The sequence below is a fragment of the Corythoichthys intestinalis genome, chromosome 21, assembly GCF_030265065.1.
Source record: "Corythoichthys intestinalis isolate RoL2023-P3 chromosome 21, ASM3026506v1, whole genome shotgun sequence".
Taxonomy (NCBI): domain Eukaryota; kingdom Metazoa; phylum Chordata; class Actinopteri; order Syngnathiformes; family Syngnathidae; genus Corythoichthys; species Corythoichthys intestinalis.
In genome coordinates, this window is record NC_080415.1 from 8,845,578 (window position 1) to 8,860,693 (window position 15,116).

Below are 15,116 nucleotides of genomic sequence, written 5' to 3' on the forward strand. Positions count from 1 at the left end.
TTTCTCCAGTGCAAATATCATGAGTGTTTAAACCAGTGACAGCGGAAAACAGAACAATAAACTGTGGCTCTGCAAAAAAAGCAACAATCAGCATTCTCGGGTTTGAAAACCAGAACCCTCAACCGTTAACTATTGCAGAGTCACGCACCATCATCTTTTACATTTCGGCTGTGGATCAATGTCCCCGAATGCGGGGAAAGATCAACACAAGTATGGATTTGATAGAATGCATTCCAGCTGCTAATTACCAAGTGCAACCAAGATGTGGTTTCTTTGGATTGAGAACGTTCGCTTCAGTCATCACCACTGTTACTCAAGTTCATACTTGAAAAGGTTGCATGTTTACTTGCCAAAGCAGAAAGACTAAACAAAGTACATCCTCCTTTTTTTCCAGGTGTATATAAGCTATTTTTACTTCGATTACAGTAGTATGAAAAAGTATCTGAACCTTTTGGAATTTCTCACATTTCTGCATAAAATCACCATCAAATGTGATCTGATCTTTAACAAAATCACAGAAATGAAAAAACTGTGTTTGCTTTAATTAAAACCACCCAAATATTTATAGGTTTTCATTTTTTAATGAGGATAGTATGCAAACAATGACAGAAGGGGGGAAAATACCATCACATTTAATATTTTGTGGCCACCCCTTTGGCAGCAATAACTTCATCCAGACGCTTCCTGTACCTGCAGATCAGTCTAGCACATCGATCAGGACTAGTCTTGGCCCATTCTCCTCTACAAAACTGCTGTAGTTCAGTCAAATTCCTGGGATGTCTGGCATGAATCGCTGTCTTTAGGTCATGCCACAGCATCTCAATGGGGTTCAAGTCTTGACTTTGACTTGACCACACCAGAAAGTGTATTTTGTTCTTCTGAAACCATTCTGAAGTTGATTTACTTCTGTGTTTTGGATCATTGTCTTGTTGCAGCCTCCATCCTCTTTTAGGCTTCAACTGTCTGACAGACGGCATCAGGTTTACCTGCAAAACATCCTGAAACCTTTTGAATTCATTCTTCCATTATCAATTGCAAGTTGTCCAGGCCCTAAGGCTGCAAAACAGCCTCAAATCATGATGCTCCCGCCACCATGCTTCACAGTGCGGATGAGGTGTTGATGTTGGTGAGCTGTTCCATTTTTCCTCCACACGTTGTGTGTTACTCCCAAACAATTCAACTTTGGTTTCATCAGTCCACAAAATATTTTGCCAAAACTTCTGCGGAGTGTCCAAGTTCCTTTTTGCGAACAATAAACAAGCAACAATGTTTTATTTAGACAGCAGTGGCTTCCTATGTGGAGTCCTCCCATGAACACCATTCTTGGCCATAGTATTACATATAGTTGATGTGTACACTCGAGGCTTCTTTTTTACCTCTCTGAGTATTCTACGCTGACCTCTAGGCGTTATCTTTGGTGGAAGGACATTCTTTGGGAGAGAAGCAACAGTGCTAAACTCTTACCATTTGTAGACAACTTCTCTGACTGTCGATTGATGAACATCTGGACTTTTAGAGATGATTTTGTATCCTTTCTCAGCTTTATACAAATCAACAATCCTTGATCGCAGGTCTTCAGACAGCTCTTTTGACCGAGCTATGATGCACATCAGACAATGCTTGTCATCGACATTTCTTACCTGGTGTGTGTTTTATAGTGGGCAAGGCAGCTTTAAACCACTCATCAGTGATTGGGCACACACCTGACTTGAATTGTTTGGTAAAAATTGCTTTCAATTGCTCTTTAAGTCTCCTTAGGCAGAGGGTTTACTGACTAATTTCCCCCCCTTCTGTCATTGTTTGCATGCTATCCTCATTAGAATATGAAAACCTAAAAATGTTTGTGTGGTTTTAGTTAAAGCAGACACTTTTTTTTTCATTTGTGTGGTGATTCTGACAAAGATCAGATCACATTTGATGGTGATTTTATGCAGAAATGAGAGAAATTCCAAAAGATTCAGATACTTTTTCATGCCACTGTAGGTATTTACATTACTTACTTAAAATAGATTAGATGGCAGTCAATGACAAAACACTTAAAGGGAATTTACACCTTTTGCTGGTATCTCTGGTGGTATTTCTTCTTGGTAATCTCTGCTCCTTTTCTTTCGGTGTCTCCTCTCCTTCTTAGGTAAAGCGGGAGACACATTGATAACACTGGTCACGGTTTCTCCAGAGCTGCGTGAAAAAAAAAAAAAAAAAATATATATATATATATATATATAATTGTACTATGAAAAGGTGTAGGAACATCTTTGTATTGAAATTAACCAACTGTCTCGATTGATGGAACTATCTCAGGTGTTAGGTCTAAAATAGAGTGGAGACCACAATACAAATATCTACCCAGAAGTCTTATGAAGGGTGCAAAGACTATACCAAAGAAGTATACCTTCACAGTAGAAACCGTGACTTTACATAGTTGTTAAAATCATGACCTTCTTGTGTGAACTATGCTTACGAGGGTGACTATATTTTGCTTTCCAAAAAAGAGGACACTCGTATAGAGGACCAGGAATGCAAAAATTAAATAAATATGAATGAAATAAAATATCAAATATGTCGTTAAAATGCTTTAGTTTCAATATTTTTTATTTCACTTTATATTTATTTCAATTTTTGTTGAATTATTTCAACATTTGTTTTTATTCATTTTTCAAGCCGCTTATCCTTACAAGGGTCGCGGGGGTGCTGGAGCCAGTCCCAGATAACAACGGGCAGTGGGCGGGGTATACCCTGAATCGGTTGCCGGACTATCACAGGGCACAAGGAGACAAACAACCATTCGCGCTCACGCTCATACCTAGGGACAATATAGTGCAGTGTTTTTCAACCGATGTGCCGCGGCAGAGAGATTGTCAGGTGTGCCGCGAGAAATTATCCAATATGTTTTTTTTTTTTTTTTAACATCGTCGGGCGAAGTTGCAGAAGGAAGGAAGGACTTGGTAGAAGGTTTCGGTTGTGTGCAAATGAGGGAGGTATTGCTTGTGTCACATTCAAGAACCGCTCGGATTTCTAACCACCTTGCTGTCCGCGACAATGTGGACCCCAGCACGTCTACTGAACGTCATTGGATTAGACTCGTCAAGTGTCGATATACACAAAAGTGTTCTATTTTATCCATACGTGACGACCGTCAATCCTCCCGTGTTTTATTCCAACACATTGTCGAGGACAGCAAGGTGGCCGATGGCTAGAAATCAGAGCAGTTCTTGAATGCGACACGGGCAGCTATGCAACAGCGCCATGGTGCCAAACAAGCTTAAACGTCATCTCCAAACAAAACACCTGTCGCTTTAAAACAAGTCGATGAACTATTTTGATTGCCTTTGTGAAAACACAGCGAAACACGCAACTTTTTTGAGAAAAACTAGAAACGTAAATGAGAAAGCCCTCAAAGCCAGTTACCTTGTTGCTGAACTTGTTGCTAAATTAAAAAATTCCCACACTGTGGCAGATAAATTAATACTACCTGCCTGCAAAGTAATTGTCAGCGAGATGCTCAGCTCTGATAGGGTTAAAGACATTGCTAAAGTCCCCGTCTGATAAGTATGAGCTATTCAAGCCGAACTGCGATTAAAAACAATAAAAACATAGACAAAGAGCTTTTGAAGAAGAGCTTCGTGTGCGTCTTTCTTCAATTCCAGCCAGGATATCGGCCTTGTGTTCATCTTAAGCTCAAGTCACACTGAGTTAGAATAAATATTGAGAAATTATTGGATAATTAAATATACTCTACAGGAAGTAATTTTGGAACATTATTGGTTTGTGGTATGCCGCGACATTTTTTCCAATGCAATGTGCCGTGAGAAAAGGTTGAAAAACACTGATGAAGAGTGTTTAAATAAATTAGCCTAACATACATGCTTTTGGGATATGGGAAGAAACTGGAGTAAACCCACAGGGAGAACATGCAAACTCAACACAGGAAGGCCAGAGCCCAGCATTGAACCCTTGATCTCAGAACTGTGAGCCGTACGCGCTAACCATTCTGCCACCATTAATTTTCGTGCATATTTCGTTACAGGCGTGTGAAATTTCTGATTCTTAGATTATTCGCGATTCGGCCGTGGAAGATTCGAGAACGATTCACAAACATCCGATTATTTAATTATACCAGGTAAAGCGGAACTAAAACACAGTCAGCGCGGTCTTCTGGACGCAATGAGGGACAGACTGAGAGTAAATATCATGTTCAACCCATGCCGCTAAAAAAAAAAAGAAAAGAAAAAAACCTTACTGTGGCCGACAGCTGCTACAAACAATGCCCAGTTGCTAGCAGCTGCAAACATACGGCCACATAATGCTACGGTAGATATCACATACAGTTTCTTCAAAAAAAAAAATTAGCATATTGTGATAAAGTTCATTATTTTCTGTAATGTCCTGATAAATATTACTTTCATATATTTTAGATTCATTCCACACAACTGAAGTAGTTCAAGCCTTTTGTTTTAATATTGATGATTTTGGGCAAAAAAGTCAAGAAAATCCCTATCTCAAAAAATTAGCATATCATGAAAAGGTACTCTAAAGAACTACTAACCTAATCATCTGAATCAACGAATTAACTCAAAACACCTGTAAAAGATTCCTGAGGCTTTTAAAAACTCCCAGCCTGGTTCATTACTCAAAACCACAATCATGGGCAAGACTGCAGACCTGACTGCTGTCCAGAAGGCCATCATTGACACCTTTAAGCAAGAGCCTAAGACACAAAAAGAAATTTCTGAGCGAATAGGCTGTTCCCAGAGTGCTGTATCAAAGCACCTCAGTGGAAAGGAAAAAGTGTGGCAGGAAACGCTTCACAACCAGAAGAGGTGACCGCACCCTGTGAAAGATTGTGGAGAACGGCCGATTCCAGACCTTAAGGGACATGCAGAAACAGTGGACTGAATCTGGAGTACAAACATCTAGAGCCACCGTGCACAAGTGTGTGCTGGAAATGGGCTACAGGTCAAGCTACTTTTGAACCTGAAACAGCGGCAGAAGCGCCTGACCTGGGCTACAGAGAAGCAGCACTGGACTGTTGCTCAGTAGTCCAAAGTACTTTTTCAGATAAAAGCAAATTTTGCATGTTATTCAGAAATTAAGGTGCCAGAGTTTGGAGGAAGACTGGGGAGAAGGAAATGCCAAAATGCCTGAAGTCCACTGTCAAGTACCCACAGTCAGTGATAGTCTGGGGTGCCATGTCAGCTGCTGAGGTTGGTGTACTGTGTTTTATCAAGGGCGGGGTCACTGCAGCTAGCTATCAGGAGATTTTGGAGCACTTCACGCTTCCATCTACTGAAAAGTTTTATGGAGATGATGATTTCATTTTTCAGCACGCCTTGGCACCTGCTCACAGTGCCAAAACCACTGCTAAATGGTTTACTGACCATGGCATTACTGTGCTCAATTGGCATGCCAACTCTCCTGACCTGAACCCCAGAAAGAATCTGTGGGATATTGTGAAGAGGAAGTTGAGAGACACCAGACCCAACACTGTGGATGAGCTTAAGACTGCTATCAAAGCATCCTGGGCCTCTATAACACCTCAGCAGTGCCACAGGCTGATTGCCTCCACGCCACGCCGCATTGAAGCAGTCATTTCTGCAAAAGGATTCCCGACCAAGTATTGAGTTCATAGCTGATATAATTAATGGAATGTTGACTTTTTTGTATTAAAACACGCTTTTTTGCATTGGTCGGATGAAATATGCTAATTTTTTCATAGGGATTTTTGTTTTTTGCCACTTTTTTGCCAAATCATCAATATTAAAACAATAAAAGGCTTGAACTACTTCAGTTCTGTGTAATGAATCTAAAATATATGAAAGCCTAATGTTTATCCGTATATGACAGAAAATAATGAACTTTATCACAATATGCCAATTTTTTGAGAAGGACCTGTGTATTTAGAACTAGATGCAAAATGTCAGACGACGGTGGCGTTAGAACATGTACAGAGAACTATATGCGAAATGACAGACTTGCCGGCTTTAGTAAACAGCTGCCATCTTAACGCAGTAGACTTCTCTGGAAGGCTCTTTTGTAGCGAACCTAATTAACTAAAATACTAAATCGGCAAAATCTTGACTTGAATCTATCTTTAAACGATAAATCAGTTTTAAAACTTTCACATGTCGAAAGTAGACAGTAGGGAAATTATGGAATAACGGGAGCAAATTTTAACAACTTTAACGGTTGATTCACAACATTAAATTAATTTAATATACTTTAAAGCTGCTGATACAGAATGGGGACTTGAGTATCTCATTTACTGTTTTGAACTGTTAACTTGATACTTAAATAGTGGTTTAGCCTGAGAGGATTTTTGAACAATTTTGGAACTAATGTATAAAACATTAAAAGGGGGGTTGGGAGGGTGCATCAATTTATTTATTTATAATCCAATCATAGCCTGTGAAGCGTAATCGTAATCAAATCGTTAGGTGCCCCAAGATTCCCAGCTCTCTATTTCGTAATATAAAACTGAGGGTTTAAAGAACAGCATGCAGCTACGGAGCCGCGGGTTGGTGACCCCTGGTTGAGAGAAATCCAAAATAAATACTGTCTTACCTATTCCGAGAGCTTCTGACTAAGTGGTAATTATCTGCAACGAAGATATAAAATCACCGTTAATCGTAATTTAATTGTGTCTTAGTCAATGAACATGAAGTTAAATGTCGTAGAGATTTAGGTTATTAAAGCAGTGTTTTCTTACCTTTTAACCGCTCCTTCCTCTGTATGCACTGGCAGGTTACCGTCAACGTGAACATGCACATGCACAGCAGGCCCACGGAGCAAATCAGTACAGCGCAAAGGTAAACATCTGTAACACGTTAAAAAAGAAAAAAAAAAAAAACAGAAGTTAACCAACTGATGATACTATGTTTGATTTTAGGAAGTGCTTCCTTTCGGTTAGGCTATTTTTGCCACTTGCCACACACACATGTCCACATACACACTATAAATACGACAATTTACCTTCAAACAAGCTCCACAGGCTGTCTTTGGCCTCGATGACCGGAAACACGTGTACTACATGAGGGGAAAAAACACATTGAGAAAAGAAACATGTAAAGTCTAGTCATCACTGTGGCTTCCTTGCAGACTAAATTTACTGTTTAAACAAAACTGGATTCAGCATTACTAGTCCTTGTGGCTGGATTTTTAAATGAGACGAGAGTGACACGGAATGGTGTATATGTTACTAGTGTAGACTATTAATAAACAGTGACCTTTAAAAAATAGCAACATTTGTGCAGTTTTTACATGAAATATCCCCAAATTGCACATAGTATTGAATATGCTATGCAGAGATCTTTCTAGGAATCCCTTCATAACTGTAACTGAAAAACAATTTAGAAAACGTAAAGAAAACAGTCTGGGAGTTAAACATTTAAACATAAAGTGAGGAGTAGACGTATTTCCACCCCTTGTGATTTTGAAAGTTCACCAATTTAAAAAATAGGTAGAGGTCTGAAATTTTGCCTGCCACGGTCAGACTGTTGCCCGGTATTTTTCAAACACAGGGAGAACAGTCTGGGACCCAGCTCCTCATTGGCCTCTCGAGCCCGAACAAAAGTAACCGTGCAATCAGATTCGTTTATTTGCGTGACGTGTTCGAGCAACGTCACTCTTGCGCGTCGGAACTCGTCTCCACAACAACACAGATGGCAAACAGGAGAGCCGAGAATATGTTCCAATCCATGGTAAATTCAGTTTTTAAATGGCCAAAAACACATCAAGTGGCGTGCAGGGATTTTATTGTACGAAAAAAAGGTTGGGGGGAGGGAGGGGGGTCAGTGATAGTAAAAAAAAAAAGGCGGTGGCGGACTAGAGGGGGGGAAGGTTGTGTATGAGTGTGTGTACGCACAAGTGTATCAGTATTTGTACGTGTCTGTAGACAAAATAAGAGTCGCAGGGCCCTGCCACCAGCCTTGGGAAGGGAATCAAGGGCAAGAGATAGGGTCATCTGCTCTCTCCAGGAGAAGGGAGGGGGCGGGATAAGGGTGTTCGGGAAAGGGAAATTAAATTAAGCCAAAAAAGTAATTTAATATGTCCAAATACAGTTGGTTTTCAGTCAAATTAGCGCTCCTCAGGGAGTAGGTGAGACCTCAGGTCCCTTAAGTCATTGCCAATAGTCGGGGATTGCCTCGACAGTTCCGTCACTTAGCGCAGGGTAGCATCAACTTTTCTCCGTCCTTCCTCGGACCGAACCGTGAGACCACGGAACCAGTTCGCGATCTGAGCCTCGACGCGGTCCTCCAATGCCTTGAATCGCCCCGTTTGATCCGTGGTCAATTTGTTGATTTCCTTGAACGCTGCCGTCTTGGAAACTTTCCAAGAGAGCAGGGCACCTCCTAAGACAAACAGAAGGAACCCCACGACCGTCACGCCAAACAGCCAAATATCCTGTACATCTTCCACAGATAGGACAGTAAGACACGCTGGCTTCCAGTGATCCCATGAATCTCTCACGTATCCAGTGGCGAAAGTACCATCTGGGTAGGACGGCTCTCCTGGTGCACCGTGTCTTGTTGAAAAAATCTTGTCAATTACGCTGAGAGACCAACTAATCCGATCCATTTTCGTATGAGAGACCAGCAACAGTTGATCCACAGAGGAAATACAAAAAAAGCAGACAGACTAGACTGATGAAGATAGCAGCAGGAGCAGGGAGGAAACGCGTCCGCCCCCGTCGAAGGCAGGAAGAAGAAGGAAGTTATTTGTAATTGATTGGGGTTCATAAGTATTTGTGCCCCTGGGAATCAGCAATAATTGTGACACTCAAAGAGTTGTCAATCAACCCTTAAAAAAGTCCATCCCATCAGCAACCACCAGCCCACCACCCATTTGAGCTCAATATTGTCACCTGTGCACCCCACAGTCAGTCATAATCCAACTGAGACCATGGGCAAGACGAGAGAGCTTTCGAAAGAAACCAGAGACAAAATTGTTGAGCTCCACAAAGCTGGAAAAGGCTATGGGACAATTGGAAAGCAGCTTAGTGAGAATAAATCAACAGTTGCAGCAATTGTTAGGAAATGGAGAAAGCTAAACATGACTGATATTCTACCTCGGACTTGGGGCTCCATGGAAAATCTCTCTTCATGGGGCATCACTCATGATGAGAAGAGTGAGGGCTCAGTCTAGAACTACACGGCAGGAGCTGGTCAATGACCTGAAGAGAGCTGGATGCACAGTATCAAGGCTACTGTCAGAAGAACACTACGGTGTAATGGTTTAAAATCATGCATTGCTCAGAAGGTTCCCCTGTTGAAGCCAGTACATGAGAAGGCATAGAGTTCACCATCAGTTGACAAGACAGCTCCAGAGCATTTGGCTTTCACTGTGATAAACTCAAACACACGCTGCGATCAAATGCCGGATTTAGGTGGAAAAAGGACAAATTATGGAAAAAATTAGCATAACTTTAGCATGAAATATTCATGTAAAATGAATGATAATTGATTGTGTTTTTTGCTTTTAACCAAGAATCTAGATTGTTGTATGTTCATATCTATAGAAATCCAGGGATGTACGCATTTAATTTACACAAATTTTCAACTTAAAAAGCTCTTTGCTCAGCAGCGTAACTCTAGCTCTAAATATTATGTAAAATGAATTATAGCTCTCCGTTTTTTTTTTTTTTTTTTTGCTTTTAACCTAGAATCTAGACTGTTCTATTTTCATATCCATAGAAATTGCTGAATGTACGCATTAATTTGCAAGAAATTTCAACTTAAAAAGGTCTTTGTTTTGTTATGGCCACCATGTTGTATCCATACACAAGAGCGTAAGTTTACATTCAAATAATCAGGTAATTTTCGGTCAACTGCCTGTTTTTGGGCAAAAAAAGTAGTAATTTAGACATTTCTGCATGCTTTCCTCAAGAATTAAGTTTCTGATGTTAAAATATAGTGATTGATTAGCTGTTGAAAACTTACACTATATAAAAAAAAAGAAAAATGAGTTGCTATTTTGGGCAAAAAAAATTATATTAAATTTTGCTATTGATCCTGAGAATATAAGTAATTATCTCTCCATTTAGTGATTCTTGTGCATCTAGTGTAGAGAATTTTATAGCCAGTTTATACTTATATGAAGACATAATTTATCGGGATTTTTTTAGGGAATGACTTTAAATTTTTTATGTCGCCGCTCATGGGGGCCCGAGGGAGGGGCCTGTTTTGGTTTTAGGTCGTTAGCGGCTTTGATTTTTAAAAGATTTGAATTTTAAATTTTTGAAAATAGGCCCCCTACGGATCGGCCCCGTGTCGCGTCAACTGATAGTAACGTCTATGGTGAAGGCCCTTCTGAAGTTGGCCAGGAACCATCTGAATGATGTAGAGGGGTCATGGGAGAAAGCTATGTGGTCAGATAAGACCAAACTTTTTGGTGCAATCTTTACATGTGTGGAGAAAAAGGAAGGATGAGTACAATCTCAAGAACACCATCCCCACTGTGAAGTACGGGGGTGGAAACCTCATGCTTTGGGGCTGTTTTTCGGCAAAGAGGAACGGATGACTGTACTGTACACGGCAGAGGATGAATGGTGAAATGTATCATCAGATTTTGAGCCACAACCTCCTTCCCACAGTCAGAGACTTGAAGATAATTCGTGTCTGGATCTTCCAACATGACAATGATCCGAAGCACACAGCCAAGCTGACCAAGGAGTGGCTGTGTAAAAAGCATATCAAGGTTCTGGACTGGCCAAGCCAGTCTCCAGACCTCAATCCAATAGAAAACCTTAGATGGAGCTGAAACTTCGTGTTTCTCAACGACAACCCTGAAACCTTACAAATCTAGAGAAGATTATTGTGAAGGAATGGGCCAAAATCCCTGTTTCCATATGTGAAAACCTGGTGAAGAACTACAGAAAGCGTCTAACTTCTTTAATTGCAAACAAAGGCTTCTGCACTAAATATTAGCACTGATTTTCTCAGGGGTACAAAGGTTTATAAACCCCAGTAAATTACAAATAAATTTTTGAAAAATAATACAATGCGAGTTCCGAATTTTTTTTTAGATTATGTCTCTAAGAGTGGAAATGCATCAATGATTACAATTTCAGACCTCTACTATTTTTTTTCTAATTGGGTAAACTTAGATCACAAGGGGTGCAAATACTTTCAAAATGACATCATTTTTCCATTGTCCATTTCATCACAATGATATAACCATATGAGATGATCTCATGAAACATTACAAACAAATAGTAATGATGCCATAGAGTTAGATTAAAGCTGATGCTGCAACACTATGTAGACTGCTGCGAAAGAGCTTGGTTACTATAATTGTAACCAGAATGCCACAAATGACAATAATTTCTCTTTGATACCGTTATTTATGTGAAAAACACATCGTGACAAGACTTTGAATATTTCAGATGCTGCAGGAGGAATGCAGATTTTATCACCGCCTTATTTGTTAATAGGCATTTTGATGGACCACTTCCTTGAACCCAAGGTAAATTGATGCAAACTAGTTTACTCACAGCTGTAATTGAATACATGCCATTGGCTGAAGTTTATGTCATGACTTATTGGAATGTGATATCAGAGTGATGTCATTATTAGTGTTGCACCAATACCAAAACTATGATTGATACAGCACTAAAATGATGCGATAGGTATTTGTGAGTACTAAGAAACAATGTGCAGATGCTGTGCAATATGTACGTTTCAAGATATGGTTACCGACTGCTGGTTGTTGCCCATCCCAAATTGGCTGCCAGCTATGTATGCTGCCATAACATTAAAAAAAAAGGGGGGTAACTTGTCGCTTCAGCCGACATATGTTCCCATTGGCAACAACAAACTCACATAGAGAAAATGTATAGCCTATGAAAAGGCAGAGGGTGTCAGGCAGGCAAGTCAGGCAGTTGCTTGGGGCCTCGGCCAATAAAGCAATAAAGGGGCCCCGGAGAGCTGCCAGAATGTACTCCACAGAAACGACAAGAATTAAATATTTGAAATGACACCAAGTCGCAAACCCTCCTTGTTGGGGCACTTGTCGCTATCGTTGAACCCGCCGTATTTCGTGAAAAGTGAAACTTAAGCGTTCATTATATTTGACTTTATTAAGTTATACCAAGAAATGTTTATACGAATAAATGTTTTTCCTTTAAATAAGTGTTTTATGTACAGTATGTTGTTTACCATTTTCTTTTGATGTGGGCCTGTACATTGGTTACTTATTTATAGTGCATTTATGTGTGCAAAATAAAACATTTTTGCATTGTTCATGGGTGAGGTAAGTGACCCCAGGAGTTCCTAGAGGCTCCAGATGTTGTTGGGCTGTCGTGGCTGACACGCCTCTACAACATCGGCGGCCGTGGCGCAGTTGGACTAAAGGGTCGGTGGTTCAGTTCCCAGCTGCACTGAGCGGTCGGTGGTTCAATTCCCAGCTACGACTGCCCACTGTCAAAGGCACTGGCACTGGCAAGGCACTGAACCCTAATTTGCCCCCAATGGTTGGCAGTGCCTTGCATGGCCGTAGCACCATTGGTGTGTGTGAATGTGTACGCGAAAGGGTAAATGTGTGCCAATGTAAAGCACTTTGGGCATGGTAACCATGTAGATAAATGCGCTGTATATGTACTGTCCATTTACATTGCGTGCATCTCTGATATTGCAGACCGTAGGGTATGTTCTAATTATAGAGGGATCACTCTTCCTCCTTCCCGGTAAAGTCTATTCAGGGGTTCTGGAAAGAAGGGTCCATTGGGAAGTCGAATCTCGGATTCAGGGGGAGCATGGGGTTTTCGTCCCGGCCGTGGAGTGGTGGACCAGCTCTACACCCTAGGCAGGGTCCTCGAGGGTGCATGGGAGTTCGCCCAACAAGTCTACCTGTGTTTTGTGGATCTGGAGAAGGCGTTCAACCATGTGCCTCGGGGAGTCCTGTGGAGGTTGTTCCGGGAGTATGGGGTACAGAGCTCCTTGGTAAGGGCTGTTCGGTGCCTGTACGACCGGTGTACCGATTCTGTTCATAATTTTATGGACCGAATTTCTAGGCGCAGCTGAGGCGTTGAGGGGGTCCGATTTGGTGACCTCAGCATTTCATCTCTGCTTTTTGCAGATGATGTGGTGCTGTTGGCTTTATTAAGCCGTCACCTCCAACACTCACTGGAGCGGTTCGCAGCCGAGTGTGAAGCGGTTGGGATGAAGATCAGCACCTCCAAAGCCGAGAACATTGTCCTCAGTCGGAAAAGGGTGGAGTGCCCTCTCCGGGTCAGGGATGAGATGCTGCCCCAAGTGGAGGAGTTCAAGTATCTTGGCGTCTTGTTCACAAGTGAGGGTAGAAGGGAGCGGGAGATCGACAGGCGGATCGGTGCAGCGTCTGGAATAATGCGGACTCTGCACCGGTCTGTGATGGTGAAGGAGGAGCAGAGCCGAAAGGCGAAGCTCTCGATTTGCCAATGGATCTACGTTCCTACCCTCACATATGGTCATGAGTTGTGGGTCGTGAGCGAAAGAACAAGATCCCAGATACAAGTGGCAGAAATGAGTTTCCTCCGCAGGGTGTCTGGGCTCTCCCTTAGAGATAGGGTGAGAAGCTCGGTCACCCGGGAAGGACTCTGCTTCGAGCCACTACTCCTCCGCGTTGAGAGGAGCCAGCTGAGGTAGCTCGGGCATCTGCTTCGGATGCCTCCTGGACGCCTCGCTGGAGAGGTGTTCTGGGGGCATGTCCCACCGGCGGAAGGGCCCCAGAGACCACCCAGGATACGCTGGAGAGACTATGTCTCTCGGCTGGTCCGGAAACGCTTCGGGATGTTGTCGGAGGAACTGGTTGAAGTGGCTGGGAGAGGAAAGTCTGGGCTTCCCTGTTAAAGCTGCTGCCCCCACGACTCGACTCGACCTCGGAGCAAGCGGAAGATTGGATGGATGGATGGATGGATGGATGGATGGATGGATGGATGGATGGATGGATGGATGGATGGATGGATGGATGGATGGATGGATGGATGGATGGATGGATGGATGGATGGATGGATGGATGGATGGATGGATGGATGGATGGATGGATGGATCGATCTGCTCACAGATGTTTTACAAAGACTAGACAGCATACCTGAACATATTACATTCATATTTTTTTCCAACTGGCATATCTGAACATATTGCAGCTGATTGGAAAAAAACAGTCTAATATGATCCTGATACTAAAACTAATTTTTTCTATTCTTTTTAGACAAAATGGAAGTACAAGGGGACGGACAACACAATGGTCCAATTCGTAAGTACTTAACTGCTTTTTGAATGAAGTGTGTTTTTAAAATTACCCTATCTTCTATTTCGACAATTATATACAGGCCGTCGTTTCCGACGAAGAACAGGACGAGGAGTTCTGAATGTGGGAGCTCTCAGAGTCAACGTTTGTGTCTCAAACCAGGAGATCACTATTTCCTTTCGGGTGGTACCAAGGCCAGCCGGAGTTGCTGTCAATGAAAACAATGTCATTGACGCCAATACTGAAGAAAGTGACGGGAATAGCGAAGACATGGATCATAATCCAAGTAGTGAAGAAAACAACGTCAGTATCGAAAACAATGACACGGATGGCTGTAACGAAGACACTGAAGATAATGAAGACGATGATAATGATGACAACGATGACAATGAAGACAACGATGTCGATGAAGACAACGATGTCGATGAAGACAACGATGACAATGAAGACAACGATGACGATGAAGACCACGATGATGATGAAGACAACGACGATGATGATGATGATGAAGAAAACGATGACAATGAAGATAACGATGACAGCAGCCCTAATATTGAACCCAATGACAGTCAAGACAGCAATGCGGACGATAATAATGACGTCGATGTCGAAGACAATAACAGTGATGCAAATGTTGAAAACTACAACAATCCCCATAATGAAGACAGTGAAGCATCAGCAGAAGAAAATCTATTGAACACTATTGAAAATCCAGAGTTCAACATTTCAATGGGCATCCTGCCCTTTCCGAACGGCAATATTGCTCAGAACATTTTCGTTGAATTTCATGGAACAAATACAGACGGCTTTGTAAGTGATCATGCAAACAGTGACAGTGACGCTTCTGTGCAATAAAATATGGAAGAAAATGTTGTAAACACTCACCTGAGTGT

General features: G+C 41.8%; 1 protein-coding gene across 1 annotated transcript in view; it reads right to left on the bottom strand.

Annotated features, from left to right (window-relative positions):
* The window catches only part of vstm4b (V-set and transmembrane domain containing 4b), a 52,354-nt gene that overhangs the window by 16,453 nt on the left and 20,785 nt on the right, over window positions 1-15,116 (bottom strand). Inside the window, exons 3-6 of the mRNA XM_057825302.1 lie at window positions 6,970-7,023; window positions 6,707-6,814; window positions 6,562-6,595; window positions 2,054-2,178 (exon numbers count right to left, since the gene is read on the bottom strand). Coding sequence (XP_057681285.1) covers window positions 2,054-2,178; window positions 6,562-6,595; window positions 6,707-6,814; window positions 6,970-7,023 — 321 coding nt within the window. The remainder of the gene's footprint in view (window positions 1-2,053; window positions 2,179-6,561; window positions 6,596-6,706; window positions 6,815-6,969; window positions 7,024-15,116) is intronic.